The sequence below is a fragment of the Cordyceps militaris genome, assembly GCF_000225605.1.
Source record: "Cordyceps militaris CM01 unplaced genomic scaffold CCM_S00002, whole genome shotgun sequence".
Classification (NCBI taxonomy): Eukaryota; Fungi; Ascomycota; class Sordariomycetes; order Hypocreales; family Cordycipitaceae; genus Cordyceps; species Cordyceps militaris.
This window is the reverse complement of record NW_006271970.1, coordinates 4,254,322-4,279,594: the sequence shown is the minus strand read 5'-3', so window position 1 is coordinate 4,279,594 and position 25,273 is coordinate 4,254,322. Positions and strand designations below refer to the sequence as shown.

Sequence of the window (25,273 nt, the reverse complement as noted above, 5' to 3'; positions counted from 1 at the left end):
GATGTCAGGCATCTAGGGAGTCCAGTTAGGGGGTGAGTGGGAAAATGAGATGTGCCGACGAGGGAGTCAAAACGAGGTGAGAAGGGAGTCAAAACAAGGTGAAAAGGAGAGCTGCCAGCCGGACCGACTCATCTTGCTAGACAGACTGTCCACGTGTTTATAGAAAAGTGGGATTTCACAAGGTACATAGTTTTAGCTATGATTCACATATAAATAGAAGTATCTTTGAAATGACGTATTTTTTTGCTTAATTGACAGCTATAAACATACACATATAATACACACACTCTCTCTACGGCCGCTTCGAGGCCTCGCGGTAGCCCTTAATTCGCTTAAAAAACGCCTTTTAGCTATTTTAGCTATTTTAGCTATTTTGGCTATTTTGGCTATTTTGGCTATTTTGGCTATTTTGGCTATTTTGGCTATTTTGGCTATTTTGGCTATTATTGTTATATCCGGCAGCGGAATTTTTCCTTGCCCTTAGAGTTATTTATAGCGGAAAGATATATTAAAGGAGTTAAGTTATGGCCTTACTAGCATTAGGCGAGGATATGCTTGAAAAGAAATGGGGCTGTAGCTGTTGCTAGCTTGGTACTTAGGATTGGTGCGGCATAGAGCTATTCAATAAGTACCGAAATAGACCAACCTATTATTCTAGAATAGCGGGGTAGCCACATGGACAGTCCGTCTAGTCGGTCCGGCTAGCAGCTCTCGTGAAAAGGGCGGCAAATCAAGATGTGGCGACAGGAGACAAATAAACCGCCGGTCAGAAATATCCCATGAGCTTCATTATCCTTGTTTTTTTCTTAATTATTACCATCTTATCTTGTTTCATTACATGTACAATATGCTTGGCCTTTGCAATAGTTCCGCCCCTAGACCCAAGTCGCGCCCGCACAAGTTGTCAACGTGTATCCTGTCTCCATGTCAAAGGTTCTGTATTCCGATCGGTTCATCGCCCGTCAGGCCTAAGGACCGTAGTACAATCGCCCGCTTGTCGAGAAAGGCCTGGTACTCGGGCTTCGGGATGGTCCCGGCGCTGTCCTGCCAGATCTGGTACCCGACCGCGTCCCACACGCGCAGCTGCTCCATGAAGTTGGGATTCGGCCTTACCCGACGCTTCGCCTTGACCGCGGCCAGGGTGTCGTCGACGCTGACGCGCTGCTTACGCATAATATAGGCAATCACCATGGACGCCGACCGCGAGACGCCCTGGTGGCAGTGCACGAGCACGCCGCCGCCGCCGCCGGGGCTGCTCCGCGCGTGCTCCTCAATGAAGTCGCATACGCGGGCCATGAACGGGAGCAGGTCCATGGTGGCGCTGTCCAGGCACGGAATGTAGAGGTGGTTGGCCTCGGGGACAATCTTCAGAATGCTAGGCTTCATCCACTGGCAGCGACCGTCCATGAGATGTATGACGGCGGTGATGCGATTGGCCTCCAGCACGGCCGACCGCAGGCTGCTGAACAGGTTGCCAAGGTAGAGATGAGGTTGTATCTCGGTAATGGATATGGGACAACTGTAAGCTGTTGGCGCGCTTGGCGGCGTGTCTGGGGTGGTGGTGGATCGATCCGAACTAGCCATCTTGAGTAAGGTCGGAAAGCGAACCGACATGACATGAACAAGTGGTGGGTGGAAAATGTGCAGGACAGGTTTGCAAAAAGGTCCAGCAGGATTTTGTTTGCAGAGAGTTGTGGCTCGGATTTTATTTCTCCCGGATAACAGCGACCCAGGGCGTCTACGAGCAAACAAGTTTGCGTACTTGGACAGAACTATGCTAAAAGGTACTTTTCATTTGCTGGATTGGCACATGGATCTCGAGGTACCTCGCTAGTGTGGGTGGCGACATGTTCAGACGACTTGGCTCCGTGGTAAACCACGTAAACACAATCAGTGGAATGGTAGTGATGACGCTGACTATCATCAAATTGACAAGAAGAAATCAGGAGGATTGTCTCACATGATTCGAAAATGCAGCCAAGCACAAGTATTGCCTCTCCCTCTCTGCCTCCCAAGCATCAATGGTGGGTCACCTACGTCTTGGACAACGTCCATTTTCAGTTTTACAAACAACCAACTACATCAGACGACCGACCGACCGACCGGCTGAGCTGAATACTCTTTCGCGGCCATCGTTTTGACACATGATGAACCGATGCCCTCATTCTATTCCCAAGTCGTCAAATGTGCCGTTTCCTCTCGTCCATAACGAATGCTGCTTGGACCCCCGCGTTTGATTAGCTCCCCGCGCGGCGTCGTGTCAGCTCCGTGGCCCTTCTCCACACCGACATGTCTTTTTGGGCAGGTGGTAGTCGATGCAACCAAGAGATGCTTCTGCAGAGTCTCATGTGGCCGCTTTCGATGCATGCAAGTTAGAGGCTCTCGTGGCCTGGCTAGGGGGCCGAAATGCAGACAAACCCCCGCCGCTTGTGATATACAGTGGATGAGCCTCGTTCTGAAATAGATGGGAAAACACTTGGCATGGCTTACAAGCTCAATGGAACTTGGCAAAACATCGCGCCGGGATACGCAGGCGAATCAACAACGGCACGGGACAGACCAGGCCGGCACCTGTAGATTACCCGTGCCGTGCGTGTTCAGCTAGTCGTACGGTCGCCCTGCATTCCGTCTATCATCTGCAGATCGTGGCCGCGCTTTGGACTGTGCAGTTGCACGCCTCTTGGTAGGGTCCCTGACAGCTTCCCCTCTGGGAACCGAAGGGGTTCCATGTGCATGTATAGGAGATCGTAACGGGCTCGCGGCAGTGACTGCAAGAGCTCGAATTGCCCTGAGCGAAGAAAGAGTCTGAACCAATTGAATCGACAACTGGACCAAGAAAACACACAAGAACACGACGTCGTGTCCCATCACGCTCACCAGAGTGGCTCATTGGTAGTCATTTGGCTCTTACACGGAGACGCTGTCCATTCTACGTCGCAGACCTAGTTGCGCCGGACTGTCGGCATTTGGCTTTCCACTTCAAGACGTACATGATGCATGCGACGAACGCCGACAAATCTCTGGATAGTTGCATCGTGCTATCCTCGGCCAGCGGGGGTGTTACTGGCCATGGGTCCGGGTAGACACTACATGCGCATAGTTACCGTTGCAACCTCCATCCCCGGCCCTATCAAAGCTGACCGTCTTGACCCGGCCTCGTTCAGAAGCCCAGTGCCAGCCTGTCTCAACACCACTTGACAGCCACATGGTTCGAGGTAGAGGACGAGACGATGCAGAAGTAGCCTCTGCCAAGGGTTGCCGAAGCTGCGGATGCGACGGGGAGATGGGGGAAAAGCCGAGGGACCATACGATGGAAAGGCTTCGAGAGAGCGGCCGTCGACTATAAAAGACCATCGTGTCCCGTCTGTACTTGAGCTTGGATCATCATCATCTCTGTCATCATCGTCTTCTTTCATCAACAACTTACTACTCACCAACCAAGTCACAAACCACAAATCACAACCGCCAACATGCGTGCTGCCACCATGCTCGCCATCATTTCCGGCGCCGGCGCCCTGTCCATCCGCGCCGAGTGCCCCACCGCCTCGGGCTCCCCTTGCGGAACCGTCGTGGCCCTCGGCCAGTCCATCACGTACCCCAAGTGCACCTGCAAGACGACCTGCTCCGGCCCCGTCAACTTCAGCGGCATCTCTGCCACCGTTGTGAGTGTTTCCCAAGGTGTCCCAGGTGAACAACACAGAGTACTGACAGCTTGGTTTCAACAGAGCATCGGCGTAAGTTTGATCCCTAGAGGCCAACGATAAATATCTCTAGTTTGGGTGTCATTCCACTAACGACTTGCGCGTCTTCCTTTTCGGCGACTTATAGAAATGTGTAAGTCTTTGCTTCACCAATGTCATGCTCACCGATTGGCAAGGGAGCGGCAGCTGACCACATCACCAGGCGTAAACGTAACGCAGGCTGCGTATGATCCGAGCCACCCGCGGTAGGCAGCCAAGGCTGTATTGGGAGGAGAGCGTCATCGACGACGTTTGTGGCGGGCGTGGATTCGGCTGCGCCAGGCACATATATCCATAGCCATGTGTGAAGGGAGCAGGAAAAGAGAATCAGAAATGCTGCAGCAACAATTTGTATCATGTGCCTTGATTGACAACAACGAACTCGGGTCGTTGAAAAGTGAAAAAAGTGTGTCGGCAGACAGTCAGCTCCATTCAGCTCGGTCCCAGCGCCAATCATGGGAGGGATGAGCCTCATGATGTCGCAACGTGCATGCGGAGCATTTAAACACAAATCAGCCACAACAGAGGCGTATCGCTGAGGCTTTGATCCCCGCACGGAGCGTCATGGGGGATGCCTGTGTTCCAAGGACACACTTGTGAGACCGGGGGGGGAGGGGGGATGTGCCACGTCGACCGACCCGCGGTCTGGCCCGGTCCAGAGAGAGGGCCTTGCCGCGAGGGCTTCAATACCAGAAGGAAAAAAAAGGACAAGCGAGGCAGTCCAGCCGAAAAGGCGTACGCCTACTCAATGCGGTCAAGTGCTTAGAAGACGGCCCCGAGTATCAAGATGGACCATACGAAGGAGGGGACATGGGAGTTGTGAGGATGCCGATGATGATGTGAGTATTGCATGTGAAGCCTCACACGATGTAGGTCTTGCAAGGAATGTAACTCGCTGCAGCGAAGCAGAAAAGGTACCAACATTGGCAGACGAACCCTTGCAGTGTAGGAGTTCGGAACGGAAATACGGTAATATGGGAGTGGATGTGGAAAAAAGGCGGGAAAAAGGGTGGGCGGGGCGCCAGGTTGTTCGTGGCCCGTGGCACTGGCACAACTTTGCACATGCATCATGCATGGGCAACAAGAAGCAAACTCGACCGTCCCTCATCAGTCACCCTTTGAGGACCTAATTTTATCCAAGGCAGATTTTCGAATCGATCCATACCGAAGACAGAAAGCGAGTTCGCCTCGCAGGCGCGGCCCATCGGCTTGCCCTTGCAGACCGCCGATTTGCGCCAGGCTCAGTCTGGAGGCCAACTCACGCGCCCTGACAAGGGCATGTTGGGAACAGAACAAGCCATCTTTCCGTTTCGGCCCCCAAACGCGTCCCTGCTGCAGCATCTAGACCAATGGCTGGCGATCCCTTGAACAGGCGCGGCCAGAGTGGTGGTGTGGAGCAGCCTCACCACAATTGTGCAGTCGACGTCTTGATAACTACCAGCACTTGCCCGCACCTCTAGTTATTGCGAGAAAACAGCAGACAACTCGCAGTAACTCGCCCAACCCCGCACCCCGTCACAATCGTGGTGGCCTGTTGACCCCGAGTTTTCTGCGAAACCCCAAGGTGGCAGGGGCATCGGCCAACTCCGACACAGCTGTGCGAGAACGGCGCACGCGCTGCCCACACTCAGTCACTGGCTGGCTCCATCACCCGACGACACGACTGATTTGCGTGTTTTCCTGTAGCTTTGACATTTTGGTTTGACCGGTGCCTGAGAATGCAAGCTTCGCTTGGCCGATGTTAACTATTCGAGCGGGCTCTCCTGTTTCAGCTCTCCGCACACCGACTAGGCTGGCCTGGCATCTTTGCTCTAACCTGGCAGCAGGGCCAAAAAAAAGGGTCTGAAGTGATACATACATGATATCGCTTCATGCTTCTTCATCATGTTACCCCGCAATTGAGGCAGTGCAAAATGACATTTGGCAAGCCGCTGGACCAAGCCAAATCAGTCCCGTCTTGGGGTGTCACTGCGGGTGACCATGACTGGCAACAAGGGGGGTAGGGACTGGAGAAGAAGCAATCAACTTACTGAAGTGTTGCAACATGCTGGGAAAGACTCGACATTGCTCCTTGGGAATTAAATATTTTGGAAAATCTCAAAATTCGCAGCGATCGAATCTGCATCAGCCGCCCGCGTTTAATCGGATTCCAAGGTCGACTTATACCAGAATCGGCGCAGCCTGGGCAAACCAACTTGTTGTGGAGCCAAAGTTCAAGGCAGCACGGAACTGGCATGCGAGGCTGCGACTGTGAGCGCAAGGCTGAGGCTTGTCCAAGATGGAGGACACCACCCCTACCTTGGTCGTCCCGCCCTAAACGAATTTACTTTTCCGCTTTTCTGCTTTCAACACGTTCCCTTTTATTATGGAACGCAACTTGAACAAGTGCGGCTGCCTTTGCCAAAGTTGAAGAGGCTCAGGCTCTCGGCAGACCAGGCAATGCCCCCGGCTTCAACCCTTCTACTGCCTCATCATGACATGACGACCCGACACACACGCCCCTCCCTCCCACCCCCGTCACATTTGTTGTCGCCCTCGATCTTTTCCTCAAAGGTGTATATATAGTTGGGCAGCGACGACTTCCATGCCTCACTTTTCGAACCCCCCCCCTCTTTGAATCTTCTCAGAAGAGGTCTTGGTTTCTTGATGCAATGGTTGAAGAGTCCATTGCGAGGTCATGTATTATAACATCTTAATAATTCTTTCCTCTTGCCTTGCTTGCAAGTCTCTCTCCGTTTCTCTCGCCACGTCCTCCAGCACCATACAGGGTGATCATGAAGCTGGTCCATGCACACTCTCGCACCGTCGTCGACCTGCCCGATGGCGCGCTTCCCCCCTACGCCGTTCTCTCGCATACGCGCGACGCGGCTGACCAAAAGCCGTCTGTTGGTTCTGCTGATACTACCAATACCCCGCCACACTATTCGCCATACCCGGTCTCCTCCGCACCCCCTTACACATCTTACACCTTGGGCCACCGTGCCCCGCCTGCCGCGCTCCTCTTCCCCGTCGACAAGTTGGAGCAGGCCTGCGAGCATGCGTGCCGGAGCGGCCTCGACTACATCTGGATCGCCGACCTGTGCATCGATAAGACGTCCACGGCCGACCTCGACGACGCCGTCAACGGATCCCGGCGGCGCCTTTGCAACGCCGCCGTCTGCCTCGCCTTCCTGCACGACCTCGACGTGACGACGACGGCCAACGACCGCGACGATGACGATCTATCCTCCTCCTCCGCGGCGGCGTGGGCACGCTGCCGGTACTGGCAGCGCGCCTGGACCCTTCAGGAGCTCGTCCTCGCCCCGCGCGTCCGCTTCTACGACCGCCAGTGGAACTACCGCGGCGACAAGGACTCGCCAGTCCTCGCGCCGCTGGTCGCCCGCATCACTGGCATCCCGCGCCGCGTACTACTCGACAGCACCGCACTCTCTGACGTCGCCCTCGCCATGCGCTTCGCCTGGTCCGCGCGCCGCGCCGCCGCCCGCGACGAGGACACGGCGTACGCCCTTGTTGCCCTCACAGAGGCCACGCTGCCCGTGCGCTACGGTGAGGGGGCCACCCGCGCTTTTCTGCGCCTGCAGGAGGAGCTGCTGCGCGACACGCGCGACGGCTCCCTGCTGGCGTGGCGGAGCGCACGTGAGGGCGATGTCCGAGGCCTGTTGGCGCGGTCACCGGCCGAGTTTGGGCACTTTGCGCCGGCACCGGCCAAGGCCAAGGAGGAATTACCGCTGCAGCGGCCGTGGGTATTCAACGGCAAGATTCGGTTCAGCAACAAGGGCATCGAGATCGAGTCCCGCGCCCGCCAAGGGCCCGGGTACGTGTTGCTGTCGATTGGGCAGAAGCGGCAGGATGTGGGCACAGGCAGCAGCGTGGCCGTTTGCTTCCGCGAGTGGAACGGCGTCTATGTGCGCGTGACGTGCGCGTCGCGCGTGTCGGCGCTGGCGCTGCCGAGCTGGCGCTCGATTGACGTCATGCGCGACGTGGACCCGTGTGATGCTGTGTCACTGCGGAGCCTATTTAACAGGCTGCCGTATCACATTGACGTGGCAGGGCATCAGGGCTGCTACGAGGATGCCTGGCGAGGGGGCAGCCTGGTGCCTCGCGTGGCACCAGGCAGCGCACAGGGGCTTAGGCAGCAGCGTCTCGACCAGGACAAGGACATGAGGTTAGACGAAGATGAGGCCATGCTAGTGCTGTCACCCCAAACAAGTCACACGCCACCCTCGAATCACTCGGAAGGCAGCTACATAAATATAGCCATGACCGGCTCCTGGATGGGATCCCAAGAAGAGCAACATCAGCACCCCAACTTGCACTTGGACAAGCACAAGAACAAACACCAACCCGCCGCGCACCAAACCCACGACGACGATATCTACTCTGACGCCGGTATTGAGGACGACGCCCTCTTCTCTGCCGATAGCGACCCAGGAAGTCTGACGTCCCACAGCGCCAGCGCCAGCGCCAGCGTCACCGAGTCAGACTGGGGCGACGACCACGGCCCAGACAGCAACGACCACCACAACTTCTTTCTGGCGAGAGCGTCCGGCAGCGAGGGAGACGACGACGCCGACACCATGGCCACCGAGACCCGCAGCACCACGACCCTCACCGCCGAAGGGGACCACGGCGGCGAGACCACGGAGCTCATCATGCAGCCGTCCATCCGGGACCAGATCTTCCAAATCTCTCTGGAGCGAGTCCTCGTGCGGGTCGACCTGGCCCCGTACGAGGAGCTGCCGACAAACTGCGTCACGCCCGCGGCGCGCGACGGCAAGGCGCAGCGGTACGCAGTGCCCCACGAGACGACAACCTCCCCGCGTGGCTACTATCACCTTTCGTGCCCGTTTTACGTCGTGGACCCTGAGATGCACAGCAGCTGTGTCCTCGACGGCCATGACCTCAACAGCATCCCCGACGTGTTCCAGCACCTCCGCGACGTGCACGAGCGACGTGCACTGGATCGGCCGGTCTGCGCGCGCTGCCACTGCGTCTTTGACGACTTCGACAAGCGTGACGCGCACGCCCAGCTCCGAGCGTGCCCCATCGCCGGTCCCTCTGCGCTGCACACCATCGTCGCCCGCAAGGGCGTCTCCCGGCTGCGCGTCGACGAGATGGAGCTCAACGACCGCGTGGTCCACGGCCGCGTCCGGAGCTGCGACGAGGACGAGGCCGAGCGCTGGGGACGCATCTTTGTGGCCATTTTCGGGCATGACCTGCCCGTTGGCTGCGCTGACTGGTACTTGCGCAACAACAAGCGCTGCGTTGACCCGTACCTGCGCAGCGGCAACCGCCTCGCCGTCTCCAAGCTGCACGACTTTTGGGTCGAGCACGGCGATGAATGCATCGCTGACGGCTTCACGGCCGCCGGCTTCGACTTGAAGACGCTGAGTGCCGACAACGCCCCCACTGAGGATGATCTCGATGCGCTCTACTCAGCGACTCTGTTGAGGCTCATCGCCAAGATCTACCACGAGTACGGTCGGACTGGACCGCAGACCTAACTGCTTCTCTTTGTTCCCTTTTCTTCTTCTTCTCTCCCCCTTTTCTTCCCCTATTCCACTTTTTTTCGTTGTTCTTATCTCACCCCATCTTGTCATGAAGTTGTTCCGTTGCCGGCATTTTTGTACAGTGGTATTTTACTAGGCAACCACCTGCTTCTTCTTCATTCTTATCGTCTACTTCCGAAAACGAAGCATTCAAACTATTTGTTTTTTTTTCGCGGCTCTATGGCAGATTAATATACCTTTGGTAGACGTCCACTTTACGGGCGTCACTCTCGTTTATCGCAAGGAAAACCGGTTAATTGTACTGATTGATATTTAGTAAATAGATGAAAAATGGCAATGTAACTATCATAAGACATCTCCCTAAAAAAACAAGAAAGATAAAAGGCAATACAGCAAACAAATTGATCAAAGTGAGGGACGGGTGCGTAGTTATCGTATAATGTCTCGAAAAGTGCTGCGTGGATCATGAATTTGGCGACCTTGTTACCCGGGCAAGAAACTGACGACAGAGGAAAGATAGGAAGAAAGAAGGACGTATAGTAGAATAAGTACGAAAACAAAGGGAAGTGGTGTAACTAGGAGTGTTAGTATCATAATAGCACAACATGCTATTGGGTCACGTGACCCACGGAGTTTGCCTCCTCGTCTGCGCCCGTTTCGCTAAATCTGTCTGTCATTTTCCGCATCATCATGACAGCTTCATTGCTTCCTGACCTCCTCATCCCTTCTCGGTGCCTCAAGAACATATGAATTCAGAAAAACAAAACAAGAAACTCGTTCGAACTCAAACCAAACAAGGCGCCCTTTTCTCTAACCCAAAACAATGCTATTCCAAACTGCGTGAGCTCATAGCGGCATCTCCTCTTGCACTCGCAACGAATGGTATTAGCTCCAGAGACGAACCGATTATACTCAAACACCGTCCGAGATCTGTCGTCCTTGATCCCGAATGATCTGATCATGGACCATGCCAAATCACACTGCACACGACAGTAACAGGAACCTGACGGCAGCACCACTCCTTTACAACTCAAAAATCGACAGAAAGATGCAGCCAGATCAATACCTTGCTGCTGATTCAGCAGCCAGTACCTCAACAACCAGCCGAACAACCAGCCGAACAACCAGCCGGTGAATCAACAGCCAGTGCACCAGTAGCCAGCCAACCAGACGACATTAAAATCCGTGCGGTGCCGGCGGCGCTGGGGGTTGAGGAGGACCAGGCATAAAGCTGCCATTATTATGCGCGTCAAGAACAGCCTCGAAATCAAGGAATTGATCGAGGTCCTCTTCCATGATATCATACGCAGGGATATGCTCAAGGAGACCTGGATCGACATCTTGGTGGGCCTGTTGAGCCTGATGCGCCTCCTGTTGAGCCTGTTGAGCCTGTTGGGCCTGTTGGGCCTGTTGAGCTTGTTGCGCCTGTCTGTTTTGTTGCTCCTGTCGAGCTTGTTCCTGGGCTTGTAATTGTTGTTGTTGTTGATCGATGGCATGCTGCCGCCTATATCTCGGCGCTCGAGTTGGGTCCGAAGTAAAAGGAAAGCTATAGATGGCATGGATCTGTTCAACGAGACTGTGTAATGCCTGCGGTCGGTTGACGACATTAGCCTGTATAGGCAAAGTCATTGAAGGAAAGTGCCGCATCAGCTCCTCTCCAGCTATTGTGAGAAGCCAAAGAAATTCGCCCAGGCCGGGGTCCATGAAAGGGGAGTCAGGGCGGGGATGGTTGAAAAACAGAAGATCCCACATCATGTACCACTTTTCGGCATCATTGATGTGGCCGAAATTAAGCTCATTGAGTGCCGCCGCTTCCCTAGGGCGCAGAGGCTCTGGCTCAGGCACGCGCAGATAGCACATCGCTGAGTGAGCCTCCCACTGCACATCTTGACCATCCTTCCAGGTCGTCCAGCAATTTGAGCAGTAAAGGTTTCCAAGTGAATGGCACCGCAGGATATGCTGCTTGACATCGGAGTACCTTCTCAATTCATACTTCCGATAGCAGCGAAAGTGCTTGCTTGGATCGAACTTGTAGAAGGGACAGGCGTAGTAGGTGGAGTTGGGCGGACCGTCTTCAGCGTCGCGGTTGTCCTTGTCAGGATTGCTCTTTTCGTCGCTCATATCGCCCTCATCCTCTCCGCCATTGCCGAGACCAATGCCTTTGCCAACGCTGCCACCACCACGGCTAGGGCGGCCACGAAGGCCTCGAGGGCCGGCGCCAGTGCGTCGCCCAACGCGGCTGCCCTTGCCGCGACCGGCACCGGCACCAGCACCAGGAGTACCACTTTGACCCGGGGTGGTGGGGGCATAGACCCAGAATGAGAAGCCAGACTTAGAGTGGGCGATCAGAACAAACCCCCCGTTGAAGGGAAGGAGGTACTTGAAGGTGAGTGGCTCGTGTGGCACGCCTCTGGATGGCGACAGCCCGTTGAGCTTGTCGTGTAGATCCTTGAGGATGCGGCTGTTCTTGGTTTTGGAGACGGGCTTGTTCTGGCCGCGCCGGTATTTGAGGGCAGCGGGCGAATGGCATTGCTGTGCTTGGTTGATATATTTGGACAGGATCGGGGCGACAGAGGACCGGGGCTGTTGGTAGAAGAATGACGGGCACTGTGGGGCGTCGAGTCCTGAGAGGCCAGTGTCGATGCCAAACTGCTTGGCTCTTTCAGCAATGATGGCAAAGACAGCGACGAGATCGAAGTTATCGTCAAGGATGGCGGCGGTCACGGGCATGGACTGCTTTCTAGCGGCTGGTTCTTTGACGGTAGGCTCCTGGGGACCGACAAGTTGCTTGGCTGCGTGTTTGCGGGCAGAAACACGGGGTTGGAAGTCCTTGTTCTTGTCAAGAAGAGCGGAAGCAATGAAAAAGGCGTCAAAAACGGAATCGTTGAAGAGAAGCTGGTTCCTGTGGTACCTGAAGTAGCGCAGGATGTCGTGGAACAGGGTGACAAGGAGATTGAGAAGGAGAAGGGTCGCCTGATAGGCGAAGGAGTGTGTGGAACGCCAATACAAGTCACCCCAAAACTTCATGATGACTGCTTCATTCCTGGGGTTACTTGGTACGGGGATGAAGGAGATGAATGGAAGGGATGTGGATGTAATGAGTGGTGGACGAGATTCGAAGCTTTCGCGCGCGGATATCAGTATGATCGGGTTGGGTATACTTGAAGCAAGCAAGTTACAACGGCAGAGGATTGGCTACTGTATTAGTTTTGAGAAGAGGGTTAGCCACATGAGATGACGAAACATTGGCCGGTTCAAGAGATGATTGGGGTCTCGAGTGAAATATAACCCCGCATTTGGAAAACTGCACATTTGTTGGAGGCTTTCTACACTTTGATAGCTAGGTTAGTTGGAAGTGATGCTGTGAAAATAAGAGGGTGGGGGGGACTTGCAATTGGCTTCTTTGGCGGGTCCGACTCGCGAGTGGCCATTGCCAGCGGGGGGCGCTACAACTCGATAAGCCACTGTAGAAAATGACGGGTTGCTGTTTAATAATTAGGTTAATTGTCATTGTCGGCATGTTGGAACCCGAGACCAGTCTTGTGGGCGACGAGTTATCTCTGCTTTGCATGACGTGCCGGTTCATTGTCCCGCGAGCCTGGGCCGTGGTAGCCATGCAGAAGCACAAGGCCACGAACTGCCCGTCCGCCTGTCGGTATTGTGATGGGTTGGGGAGCTGGAGTTGGAGCTGGACCTGGGCCAGTAACGAACGTTGCCAGCCAGATTCAGCCTGACTGCGGCTACGCCCGGAAAGTCTGCGAGGTTGCCGCAACTAGCCCCCCCCGACTTGGTCCCTGTTTCCAATAGTGACGCTCATCTTCTCTCGCGGAAAACGGCGCAACTGGAGTGCGAAAACCCTGTTTTTCTGCCCTCGCAGTCAGCTTCTGACGGAATCCAGACTCGCGCTCGCATAGTCCGTTTTTGAAGACGGGTCCGGTCGGGAACTGACCGTTGGAAGAACTGCCGGGAACCTTGGTCACACTTGGTCGCCACACCGACGAAAACGCCCTGTAAGGCAACCGGCGAGGCGACGAGGCGACGAGACGAGGCGACCAGGTGGCATGGGCCACCGAGGCCACGTACACACGAGAAGCCACTAGGATGGATGGACGCCCTCATGGCGGGTCGGCAACATCGGAAGGCCGAGGACGAGTTTGACGCCTACCTAGCTGTGATTTCGCGGGCCGTTTGTCGCTGGCCGTGCGTAGCTGTGCTGGTACCAGATAGTACAGAGTAGTGCAAGGTGGTTTGCAAAAATTGTCAAATTCGGCCCAATACGCGTCACCAGCCCCTGCATAGCGTATCTATTGCATGCATTTGCATCAAAATCTTTGTAGGGGAATGACCTGGCGTTGGTGGATGGGACTCCGCTGAGGCGTCCGCCGTGTCGATCGTTGCAGTGCGAGGGTGGCAACTTGCCTTGGATGGTTGCACTGCCAAGCCAAGATTTGCCAGAGAAAGGGGGAGATGGGATTGTGCGAGTCGCATTCGAGGCCCACGATCGGCCATGCGATGGATGGTTCTGTCCTGCGGTATTTGTTGATGGACGGGACAAGTCTGACTTGTTAGACGAGCCCAAACGGGTAACGGAACGGAAGCGTCGTTTCAGGGCGCTTGGTCGGTGCACATGGGGCGCTGGCGCTGGGTAGCTACTTGCCTCGTATTCAAGTTGTTGCCATCATCTTCATCGGTCTTGTTGGAGTTTTTTTTTCTCATCTTGTATTTACATATTTGCCTTCTCTTTCTAGTTAGTACTATTCAATTAGGTGTCCCGCCAATTTTGCTCATTACCCGCCCGACAATGGACTGCAAACGGGCGGCCGTCCGTTCGTTAGCATTTCTTGTTTCTGGGACTGACGTAGGTACAGTGTTTCCTGCATGACATCATACTGTGGCCCGTACGCGAGCAAGGTACCTTGATCGCAACGGTGTGGAGGTGGCCATCGCGCGTACCTTGTTAGCTGTGCATCTAGGCATGGCAAGCGGCTACTTATGGGCCTCCCGGCAGCCAATCTCTAGGCCCCAACGTCACATCAGCTAGCCTACCGCCGTAGTGGTAAGCACACGAGCCGTACAGTGCCATTTTCTCTCCGCACTATACCAAAACTGGGTGGGCACTGCAACCGGGCCGGGGCATCTAGATATGTGTAGGAAGTGAGGAAGCTGTGCTAATAATGATTGTGAATAAAATAGTCTCTATTATACCCAGTAGTCAAAATATATTTATTAGCGCGTCGTACGGGAACTTCCGAGAAGAAATGCCCGATCGTTGTGCAGTGGTTTGCTCTCACTGGGAGCTGTACCAGGTACCAACCTACCCTACCTACCCACTGACCATGTCGACAAACAGCGGCAACCTACCCCGTCGACGTCGTGGTTGTGCTAAAACTTCTCTTCATCAAAACACCAGCCCTCCCAGAAGCGAAATGCCTTCATCATCACGACTAGAATATATTTTTTCACCACATTCGCATCTCGTCGAATAGCAACCTCCCTAGCGACACCTCGTCGGAGCTACTCCAATGCCAAGCGCCAACCAGACCCTGTCACAGAATCGCCATGGGTCGCAGTCGCCTTCTCTTGATGTGACTAGTAGGTCATGATGCGCTAATAAAAATCACCGAACCAGTCAAAAGGCATCCTTCCAACGCCCCCTCTCCAAGTCCAAACATGGCCCTGCCCGCCACACAAAAAACTCCCGTCACAAATGTGGTGATTTACATGATGAGTGGGCCGTTTCTGACTAGCCGCGCAGCCCGCCTTATTATCTGCAAAACACTGGGAAAAAGTCACGTCAGGTTTTCTTTCAACATATCCCATCGTCTTCGGCTAAGAAGCCGACGCAAAACTTGCTTGTTTGCGGTAAAGGAAAAGGAGAAAACTTCGCGTTAAAAACCAACACTATCACCTGCTCACCCTCGGCCCCTCCCGGCTGCCATCCCCGCCACATCCATGTCGTCTACAATCGCGTCTTCGCCAATCGACGGAGCCCAAGAGTCGGATTTTATAGACTCTCGCAATCCTTCCCGCCAAACCTCGTACCACGAAAACGATCTACCCGCTTTCTCACCCCAGAATTACATCTGGCCAGCACCGCTGCTACCCGTCAACCAATTCACCCTCCAACATGTTCAGTCTCTTGAAAGCGTGCCCACCGCTCTCAGTGCACCATCGTCTCTCATCTCGGATCCGTCTATCCCATACTATGCAGCATATCCACCAATCTTGCCTGCAGATCCCAGCGATTCCTTTGCCATGTGCCAGCAGGCTGGTCCTTGGACTACCCTCTCCTCGGACACGGCCAGTGTAGACCTGATCCCCGACCTCCACGCAGGCCTACACCGAACGGACTCGGATTTGAGTGCGGATTCACTCAGGAGGAATGCTTGCGCCTCATTTCCTGTTGAAAAGCGCTCCAAAAGCCCATTGAAAGGAGACTCAGATCATGCCTCCCGCAGCCGGTCGATTGTTGGCCTCGTGTCCCCTCCCCCTGATGCGGGCGTGAAGAAATTACGGAAATCCGTTCGTGGATGTTCGTCACGAAGACATTCTATTGCCTTGACTCCGTCGGCAGCCAATATCAAGGCTTCGATGGATGTCCACGCTCGCAGGCACTCGCCCCCTGCTAAAGAGGAAGTCGTGTCTAACGATGAGCTGCTAAGCTCGGAGGATGAAGACAGTCGTCACAGACCAAAAAATGCAGGAAAGGAGTTTACTTTTGCCTGCCCCTTTTACAGGAGATGGCCAACCCGGCATATTGAATGCATGAGTCGCAAACTTACGCGCATTCAGGATGTCAAGCAACACATATACCGACGGCACTCAAAGCCGCCCTTTTACTGCCCAACTTGCGCCAAGGTCTTTGTTTCTCCGGATCCGAGGGATGACCACATACGACAGGCTTCCTGCAGACCAGTAACGGCATCTTCCAAACGCAGTAGTGATGGAATCTCGGCCCAGGTCCAGGACTCTCTCAAGAACCGCTTTGCCCGCAAACTCAGCGCGGTTGAACAGTGGTATGGAATATGGGACCTTGTGTTCCCAGGGGAAGCAGCACCGCCCAATGCCTACGTCGGGAGCGTAGTCACCGAGATGCTCAGCATGCTCAACGACTTTTGGAAAAACGAAGGCCAGCGCATCCTCCCGAGCATTCCGAAGCCGAAAACGGGCCGGAGTCTTGCAGATGAAGACCTGCAGATGTTGATGACACATATGCTGGACAAGGTGAAAGACCACTTTGAAGATGAGCCCGACCTAGCAGATGCGACAGCCGCGGATGGTGCGGACAGCCAGATGGACCAGGTGATGGACAGCTCGCCGGTGGATGGCGAATTTGGTACGTTTGCGGAATATGAAGAAACCAGTTATGAGCCAAGTCGGTCGAGCGGCTGGGAAACCGTCGCCTATTCTCCGAATCGCTCGCCACTCATGATGATGGGCGGGCGCATCGTCGAGTCGACCACGGACCTTGGTAGTTCAGGAATGCTAGTTGAACATCATCAACCTTTTACTGAGCAGTTGTGGACGAATAATGCCATGACGAATCATCTTGTGAATGGGTTTCAATGACTTTTTTCTATGTGCTTGGATGGCGGGGGCGGTTCTCCAATTTTCCCGATGTTTAAATATCGGCGTGTATCATTACAGGGCAGCTTGGGGAAAAAGACTAGACATGTTGGCACTGCTTTTCTAAACGCAGTTTAAAGTACTGGGCACCGTATAGCGCGTCGTGGAGGCGAGCAATCGTTTAAGCGGCGCTTACGAGGTTAGGCAAGGAATACACACCACACGCTTCTGGATCTTGATCTTGATACTGGAGCCTGGTGTGATGGCGTAGCAGGATGCGGCCGGGAAGAAGGCAGATTTTCTCTGCTGAGTCTTGATGCAGCTAGCTATGTGTTGTCAGGTTCTTGCCTTGTGTGTCTTTTGGGGGTAGACGACAATGGGGAGGCCAGGCGGGTTCTCTGTGCGCTGTCAGTTGCCTGTAACAAGGGAAAAACAAATAGCGGGCGGAGGGCCATGGAAAATAGATGTATGAGTAGGCTTACGGACAACTATAGAGTGTTGGTCAAAATCAGGCCTGACCTAGCCTTGCGGCGATGCTACCAAATGCAAGACGTTTTGAAGATGTTTGTCCCTGGTGGCCGTTGTCTTGCACGATGTACATTTGCGTAATGGTTCGGACGAGTGTTGACCCTTCTCTAATACAATTTGCCTCAATTTTTCTCCTTGCACTCTTATCTTATTGTTGCTTGCCTCTCCTTGTCCTTGATGAGCCGACGCCAACGGGTTGAGATGTGCCTGGTCGTTGATCTGCCGGTTTTGGAGCGCACAGTTGTGGCACTTTTTTTGTTTGAAGCTTGAAAATAATCAATCAATGAACTAGAATGATGACAAAAGATCAATCTGATCCCACCATGGCACGCCGCGAGATGTAAGCATGGACCTAAAGGTTCATGCCACACACCCAATGCCATGGGCTGAGTATGACAAAGTCGCAGGGCTTTATACCTCAAACATGGAGAGTTGACAGTAGGGGCATGTCCAATATACGCGCGCTGTCACGTGGGGTACCTGCGAAGAATCGGGTGGACGCGATCAACACCAACCCTTCACATCAACATCAACATCGACAGACGTCAGCACGAGCGTCACCCAAGGAGACCTGTGGACGATAACGACCGAGGACTCGGAGAAGAACTCGTCATGGCTCTTCCGGGTCAGCTACTACAGGTGTACGAAAGGGGAGGACCGAAGCGGACGCGCCATCGCAATCCCGCAGACGACAGAGCTTCGAACCGAAGAAAACATGCGCCTTGCGACGGGCGAAGCGCCACCAGGCCACTCACGTGCGGTGAACGCCTTTGGGGCGCACCATTTTCCTCGTCGCCATACTGCAGCGACATGGACAAGGACATATTTGGCATAAGCTTCGAGCGGACGGAGAATGAAAGTGAGGCAGCATCTCAATACCAGGCCGCGCAGCTGAGCACTGCGAAAAAGTTGAGGCGCTACGGCATTGCTAAGTTGTACGCAATGAAGGCGCTGCTTGAGCCGTACGAAGTGCGGCCATGGAGGCGAGGGCAAGGGCGCAAGCTTCAACTGCGATACGGACACGCCACGTCAATGGTGGCTACAGATGGCGTGTTCCAAGACTCAGACGCAGATGCACTAATAGCATATACCGATTTTGCGGAGCTGCACAACAGGAAGGAGATGCACATCATAGCTCTTCTACAAAAAGCTAAAGGAGAGGAGAAGGAAACCACAGGACGTATCGCGGAGGAGAAACGGCGCATTAAGCCCAGGAAAATAGAAGAGGACGCGCAAGTTGCATTGATTATGGTAGCGATGGCGCAGGAGATGTTAAGGAGCGGTAATACACCGAACCAGTCGAGTGCGTGGGTGAGGGTCATTTGCATCGGCAAGACAGAGATGTTTCTGTACCGCGCCTTGGTTCCGAGAACATTTGTGGAAACATTTGAGGCGAGTGCGGGATTCGTCATACAGTATCAAAGCGCTTTGTTGAAAGATCAGAGCCGAGCCTTGCAGCAGCTTGATCGCTTGCTGAGGGAGAAATGTCCGCCTGGTGACCAGCCTAGCGCGCCGGCTAAGGAGGCCAACTGTTGAAACATTGTACTGCCAAGGACATGAAATAATATAATTTTGTATTACTACGTGATGAGCGTATCCATACATATTCCAGCAGGTTCTGGTCGACTACTATTTGCCGCCTTGTCGTACCGCCAGCGGGCTCGTTGGCAGTGTGCACGTTTACATCTTGGGCCTGGGTGGAAAAAGAACGGCATGTCGAGGCATCAAGTCGAGACAACATGCACTACAGCTGCGCCCCCCGGCTAGTCAACTCATATGGACTTGAATATATAGTCTGTCAAACACAAGCTCAACGGGGAACCTATGCTTAAAGTGTTCAGATGTCTGACACGCCGAGCTCCTTCATTCGCAACTCAGCCCAGCTTCCCAAATCACCAAAGTAGTTCTCCGGATCTGCGCCGCGCCAATCCCGCAACGCGAACCAGAGGTGGCGTGCGTCTTTCCCTGCCTGGATTGCACGCTTGTAGTCGGGCGCGTGACTGAAGAGTGCCTGTAACAAAGACGGTTAATACCCAAGCTTTTTTTGGCGCACTAGGCCTGTGTACTGGGTCAAAAAGGGACGCACCTCGAAATACTGCTTCGAGTATTCCATGTACTGCACGCGTGTGCTGGGCTCTGAGGAGCTTGACACGCGCGTCAGCGACGGGCCAGCATCCTCACCAGCCATAAGGTCAATCTCCACCGCCATCAGCGGATCGGACAGGATGGCGGGCACAACACAGCCCGTCTCCCAGTCGTACAAGGACGTGACCAGGGGCTGGCCGTCCTTGTCTGTGGTAATCGACATGTTGTGGATGCCAAAATCGCCATGCTCCAGAACGAGACGATAGAGCGCGTCCTCGCCATTGTCTGCCGGCGGCATCATATGCGGGATGAAGCGTAAGAGTGACTCCTTCGCCGCCATGGCAGCGGGGCCGACGGTATTCTCGTCCGACTCCCAGCCAATCATGTCACCCAAGTTCCGGATAGTTGCTTCGACTTTGGCCGTGAAAAGTGCGACGCAAAACGCGCGCGTCGGTGCCACGGGAACGGGGAGTGACTCAGGTTTCTGCTCAAAGAGGCGTTCGCGGAGCCACGTAGCGGCAAAGTCGAGTGGGAGTGCAAAGTTGAAGAGCGATGCGCGGATACGAGCAGCTTGGGCAAGAAGATGGGCCTAGAGAAGATGAGAAAAATGAAATAGTATGTTACGGACAGAAAAGACTTGCCTTTTGCTCCAAGTTGAGGTCGTACCATATATTGTTTTCTCCTTGTGCTCGTTCAAAGACAAACAACCGACGCCCAGCAAGATCCGTGGGGGGGTCGCATCTAGGAGCAGCACGCTGTAGTGGAACACGGTGGTAGAGCAGCCGGGAGACCAAGATATTTGGCTCTGACCGCAAGAGGTCGTAGACGTCGGCCTCGAATTTGACCTCGGGAACCTGCGCATCAATGGGAAAGCCGTCATAGTCTGGCATGTTGACGTCGCCACGTGCCAAGCGCGCCACAATGTCCAGACCATTTGACAGCTTGACATGAAAGCCCTTGCGCCTGTTAGCCTCCACTTGAGCTCGAAACGGTTTGTCAAAAACGTACGTAGTTGTTGGAGCCTTTGTAGACAGAGGGTATGTCCGTCACCGTGGCACCGAGATTCTTCTCAATCTCTTGGATAAGTTGGTTGACATCCCAAGCCCCTTCAAAGGGGCTCTTGCCGGCGTGGACGAGGCTTAGCAGATGCTTCCCGTCAAAGTCGGTGCCATCAGGCATCGTGGGCCAAGGGTCATCGTAGTACATGGTGAGGGTAGGTTTTTGAAAGTGGGTGAAGTGAGTGAGTGAGTGAGTGGGTGAAGTGAGAACTTTGAGGAGACGTGGGTAGGACTAAATAAAGGCTGGCAATAAAGAATTCGTCACTAGCCCTAACCTTGCGGGCTGACCAGGCTGCATTAACATGTCTTCCCCTTTGTTGTGCGTGCACGAACCCGCTGATGGCTTCTTCTAGAGTGCTTGACAGAATCCTTGGCGTTTCTTTGAGTCACCGGTGACTACATGGTTTCAGCTAGCAGTGAGCTTAGTGGTAGGCTTACGGTTGTTTGCACCTTGAATTTGGGGCCCTCCTCGCTGAATGCGAATGCGACGGGGATAACCCGTGGCAGTTCTGTTTCAAGGCAGTCAGTGTACGACGCGACGACAAAACGCCATGGGGTGACATACGCAGAAGAGATAACAGTGTACTCTATTGAGAGCACCATGCCACGAAGTCATCCAGTTGAGGAAGACATGACGGATTGGGCCGTTGACGATGGCGTCGATAGAAGGAGCCTGGGAAACGCGCCAGGGGTCAGAGCAATACAGAGATATAACGTGAGGAAATACGAACCAGATGAGAAGTGTCCGCCTCTGCAAGAGAGGAAGATGGTTGTAATAATTGGGCCTTCCACCCGTAAATCTTTATTATACTCTAGCATTCAACTACTCCGCTGAAGGTGGCGGCCCAACAGTTCACACAAAGCTCTACTGCGATAGTTTGCCCGCGTCGATGTTATCGTATATGCGACCGTTCAGAGGGCCACCGGCATCCTCTGTATAAATGGACATTTGTATCACCACGCACTTGTGTGGGTGCCATGACTTTTGCTGGCACACTGGTGATGTGTGATACTGCGGGTGATCCTACACGACCTGCAAGGATACTGAATCCCAGGAGCTGGAGGTCGCATATGTAACGTGGGGTAGCGGCCGGAAGGGTCGCTACTCGCTGTACGGCCGCTCGAGGATGGGCAGTGCTGTTGAATGAACACTGTACTGTTGCAGCTGCTGTTGATGAAATGCAATCACAATGGGAGGGGCGGTTAAAGGCGCCGCCTGTAGGTCGCCTATTACGAGGTAGGTACCTGTAAGTACTCTGTAAACAGCGCGCGCTAAACCTATAGATAAGCGTAGTAAGGATAATAATAAATATATTTATTATAACTTAGACTTCACTATTCTTTTGTTTTAATTTTACTGTATTTACTACTATAAAAATCCCGACTAACCACGCAGTAGATTCTTACTACTATTGAGCTTACTAACACGTATAATGGTAGCTTAGTGTGGCAGTGCTCTTTATCCTCTTTATCCTCCCCTCGCACCCACCACAACCACCAGCACAAGACCAATACCAATCACGCCCATGCTGCTCCGTTGACGACTTGCTTCCTTCCTGCGACCGCGGTCGACCATTCCGCCGCCGCCCAACTCCTCCGCCCACACATCCGTCCACCATGTCGCCGCCGGCCGCGCCGTTTCCTCCCCTCCAGATCCCCCCCGCCGAGCGGCCCGGACGAGAGGAACAAGACTCGACCACCACCCAGGATGCGGTTGCCGACGACCCGGCCACCACTGCCGCACCGCTGCGCCCGGCCATTTCGCGCTCGCGCACCATGACCACGACGGCCGAGATTGATAGCACAATCACCAAGCCCGGCAGCGTGCGCATCAACGTTACCGGCGCCTTCATCGTCGACCCGGACACGGCCACGCCCAAAAACGGCCGCGGCTCCCCCACCACCCACCATGAAACAAGCGATATCCGGTTGCCGAACCATACAGCCGTCGTCAGTCACATTGCTGTGGATGTATGTCGTGTCTTTCTTTTTCTTCTTTTGCCCTTGTTGACTCTGGATTGGGGTTCTTTTTTTTTTTGGCTGACAATCCCCGCTCCTCCCTCAGATTGGAGGCTCCCTCATCAAGCTCGTCTACTTTTCCCGCGAGGTCGACCAGACTGACCCCGGCGGCCGCGTCACCTTTCAGACGTTTGAGACGGATCGCATAGATGACTGCGTCGAGTTTATGCGCGATCTGCGCGACCGCCAGGCCAAGCTGACCGGCTCCCGCCCGAGCGACCTCGCCGTCATGGCCACGGGCGGCGGCGCCTACAAGTTTTACGACAAGATTCGCGATGCCCTCGGCGTCGACGTGTCGCGCGAAGACGAGATGGAGTGTCTCATCATCGGTAAACCGTGCCCTCTACAGCTTCTTACCCATCTTCCCCCTGTACTAACTCCCCGCCCCCCCAGGCCTCGACTTCTTCATCACCGAAATCCACCGCGAAGTCTTTACCTATTCCGAGACGGAGCCGATGCACTTTGTCGGACCCCGCGAGGCCATTTACCCATACCTGCTCGTCAACATTGGCTCCGGCGTGTCCATGCTCAAAGTCACCGGCCCGCGCGCCTTTGAGCGCGTCGGCGGCACCTCGCTCGGCGGCGGCACGCTCTGGGGCCTGCTCTCCCTGCTCACCGGCGCCCGCACCTTTGACGAGATGCTCGAGCAGGCCGGCCGCGGCGACAACACGCACGTGGACATGCTCGTCGGCGACATTTACGGCCAGGACTACAGCAAGATTGGTCTCAAGAGCACCACCATTGCCTCGTCCTTTGGCCGCGTCTTCAAGATGAAAAAGGACGCCGAGGAGGCCGCCGCCGCCCACGGCCACCAGGTCAATGGCCAGGCCGCCATCCTCCCCCGCGGCCCGGGCTTCACCGACGGCGACATTGCCCGCTCCCTGCTGTACGCCGTCTCCAACAACATCGGCCAGATTGCGCTGCTGCAGTCGCAGATCCACAACCTGTCCGACATTTACTTTGGCGGCTCCTTTATCCGCGGCCACCGCCAGACCATGAATACCCTCAGCTACGCCATCAAGTTTTGGAGCAAGGGCTCCAAGCAGGCCTACTTTTTGCGCCACGAGGGCTACCTCGGCGCCGTCGGCGCCTTCCTCAAGAGGCAGCCCAAGAATTGGGGACGACGCGGCAGCCTCGACCACAGCCTCGACGAGCTGCAGGAGTGGCGGAAGCAGCGCGCCAAGGAGGAAGCTGCGTCGGCATCCCAAGCCACAGTTGATTAAAAAAAAAGTAAAAACAAAACAAAAACAAAACAAAGACATACAGCTTAGAGACATATAGAGGCGGACGTGGAGACACTTGGGTCTGCGGCATCATTAGAATATCCCTCTACGCGAGGACTGGCATTTTCAACGAGAGCAAAGGACGGGGTTTGGGATATCCTCGGGTTTCTCGCTTCATTATGCTTTATATATCATCGTTGGTCTCCTTGGCTATCGAAAAAAAAGGAGGGTGAAAACTTTTTTGTACACTCTAATACATTATTATACATTTGGCCCGCCCGTGCCCATCTACACATGCCACGCAAACCTAATGATGCTATCCCGTTCCTCTGTCCTCTACACCTTGTGCGTTTTCCTCGACGCCCTCAGCCGCGCGGCGATCCTTTTCCCTCAGCTCCTCGACATCCATGCCCAGCCTCTCCATGAAGCTAGCCACCATGTTGTCGACCTCGCGCTCCTCCTCGGGCGCCAAAACGCCGCCGGCGCCGCGCCTCTGCACCACCATTTGCGTGCGCGCCTGCAGCTCAGCGACGGAGCACAGGTCAAAGGACCAGGCGGTGCCGGCGACGAGCAGGACGCCAAACGCGGCGACGTTGAGCGTGGCGAGCCCGAGCGCCTGCGCGGCGAGCGAGGAGCGCGCCGCGCTGTCCACGGAGCCCGCCGCCACGTACGACGAGTGGAAGAAGCGCGGCACCGCCTCGAGCTGCCGCCGCACGACGGCCCGCCGCGTCACCGCCACAGAGGCCGCCATGAAGCCCGCCCCCAGCACCAGCAGGCTGAGCTGCTTCGCCTGTCGCTGCAGAGGCGTGAGGTGCGCCGTCCGGCTGGTGTCGATGGCGGGGGCCGTGTATGGAAGTGGTTGGGGGGGTGCCGGGACGGATGCTGGTGAGGAGGAGGCGGCGGGTGCTGGTGAGGCGGGCTCGGACGGGCCGACGACGTGCGGCGCCAGCAGCTTCGCCAGGAACCCCATTGCGGCAGCGGCTGTGTGTGTGTCTGTATGTAGCGCGTATTGTGGGAGGGGTGGCGCTGTCTTGAGTGAGCAGGTTGCTGGCGTTTGCGGTCGGATGAGAAAAGGATGGTCGAGGTTGAAAAAGGTCGCTGGATGTTGAAAAAGTTTGGGGAACCCCTGGTGGGGGTGGAGCGAGCATCGACGCCAAGGCAGGCAGCTGAGAAGAGCACTAGGGCGACAAACTAAACCGCCAATTAATTATTCTTTTCTTGCTTTTTATTAACTTATTTTTCTCACTCTTCTTTTCCTTCTCATATTTGTCATCTTTTGTATCTAATACCCCCTTCTTCCTTTTACCAGTGAACCTTTTTAATACAGTATTGTATAACTCCCGTCAGCCGTCTTGCCACCGACCGGCCCCGCGCCCAGCTCCGTCAACCTCGTCTCCATCTCATCCCAGGCCCTGGCGCGCAAGTTTCCCTGGAACCAGTAGTTGCCGGCATGGTCCTTGCCGAGCATGTAAAACGTCATCAGGCGCCGCAGCGGCGGGCTGTCCACGTCGTAGTCGTACGCCACGGGCGTCCCGGGCGGGTTG

General features: G+C 54.9%; 8 protein-coding genes across 8 annotated transcripts in view; 3 read left to right on the top strand and 5 right to left on the bottom strand.

Moving 5' to 3' along the window:
* Nucleotides 1–927: 927 nt before the first annotated feature.
* CCM_03272 (Dual specificity phosphatase) lies at nucleotides 928–1,614 on the bottom strand (the record flags this gene model as incomplete). The annotated part of the gene is made up of 1 exon (XM_006668423.1): nucleotides 928–1,614. The coding sequence occupies one exon, from the start codon at nucleotides 1,612–1,614 to the stop codon at nucleotides 928–930; it is 687 nt and encodes a 228-aa protein (XP_006668486.1).
* Nucleotides 1,615–6,514: 4,900 nt separating this feature from the next.
* CCM_03271 (HET domain protein) lies at nucleotides 6,515–9,244 on the top strand (the record flags this gene model as incomplete). Its single annotated transcript, XM_006668422.1, has 1 exon — nucleotides 6,515–9,244. The coding sequence occupies one exon, from the start codon at nucleotides 6,515–6,517 to the stop codon at nucleotides 9,242–9,244; it is 2,730 nt and encodes a 909-aa protein (XP_006668485.1).
* A 1,182-nt stretch (nucleotides 9,245–10,426) lies between these two features.
* Nucleotides 10,427–12,681, bottom strand: CCM_03270 (uncharacterized protein; the record flags this gene model as incomplete). Its single annotated transcript, XM_006668421.1, has 2 exons — nucleotides 10,427–12,410; nucleotides 12,581–12,681. The coding sequence occupies 2 exons, from the start codon at nucleotides 12,679–12,681 to the stop codon at nucleotides 10,427–10,429; spliced, it is 2,085 nt and encodes a 694-aa protein (XP_006668484.1).
* Nucleotides 12,682–15,202: 2,521 nt separating this feature from the next.
* Nucleotides 15,203–16,819, top strand: CCM_03269 (uncharacterized protein; the record flags this gene model as incomplete). Its single annotated transcript, XM_006668420.1, has 1 exon — nucleotides 15,203–16,819. The coding sequence occupies one exon, from the start codon at nucleotides 15,203–15,205 to the stop codon at nucleotides 16,817–16,819; it is 1,617 nt and encodes a 538-aa protein (XP_006668483.1).
* A 2,362-nt stretch (nucleotides 16,820–19,181) lies between these two features.
* On the bottom strand, nucleotides 19,182–20,635 carry CCM_03268 (uncharacterized protein; the record flags this gene model as incomplete). Its single annotated transcript, XM_006668419.1, has 4 exons — nucleotides 19,182–19,355; nucleotides 19,431–20,018; nucleotides 20,071–20,400; nucleotides 20,438–20,635. The coding sequence occupies 4 exons, from the start codon at nucleotides 20,633–20,635 to the stop codon at nucleotides 19,182–19,184; spliced, it is 1,290 nt and encodes a 429-aa protein (XP_006668482.1).
* Nucleotides 20,636–22,104: 1,469 nt separating this feature from the next.
* CCM_03267 (pantothenate kinase, putative) lies at nucleotides 22,105–23,729 on the top strand (the record flags this gene model as incomplete). The annotated part of the gene is made up of 3 exons (XM_006668418.1): nucleotides 22,105–22,458; nucleotides 22,553–22,835; nucleotides 22,900–23,729. 3 exons carry the CDS (start codon nucleotides 22,105–22,107, stop codon nucleotides 23,727–23,729), a joined length of 1,467 nt encoding a protein of 488 aa, XP_006668481.1.
* Nucleotides 23,730–24,045: 316 nt separating this feature from the next.
* CCM_03266 (uncharacterized protein) lies at nucleotides 24,046–24,699 on the bottom strand (the record flags this gene model as incomplete). Its single annotated transcript, XM_006668417.1, has 1 exon — nucleotides 24,046–24,699. The coding sequence occupies one exon, from the start codon at nucleotides 24,697–24,699 to the stop codon at nucleotides 24,046–24,048; it is 654 nt and encodes a 217-aa protein (XP_006668480.1).
* Nucleotides 24,700–25,047: 348 nt separating this feature from the next.
* CCM_03265 (uncharacterized protein) overlaps nucleotides 25,048–25,273 on the bottom strand; it is a gene marked incomplete at both ends in the record, with an annotated part of 1,148 nt that continues 922 nt past the window's right edge. Inside the window, one exon of the mRNA XM_006668416.1 lies at nucleotides 25,048–25,185. Within this exon, the coding sequence (XP_006668479.1) occupies nucleotides 25,048–25,185 (138 nt within the window). The remainder of the gene's footprint in view (nucleotides 25,186–25,273) is intronic.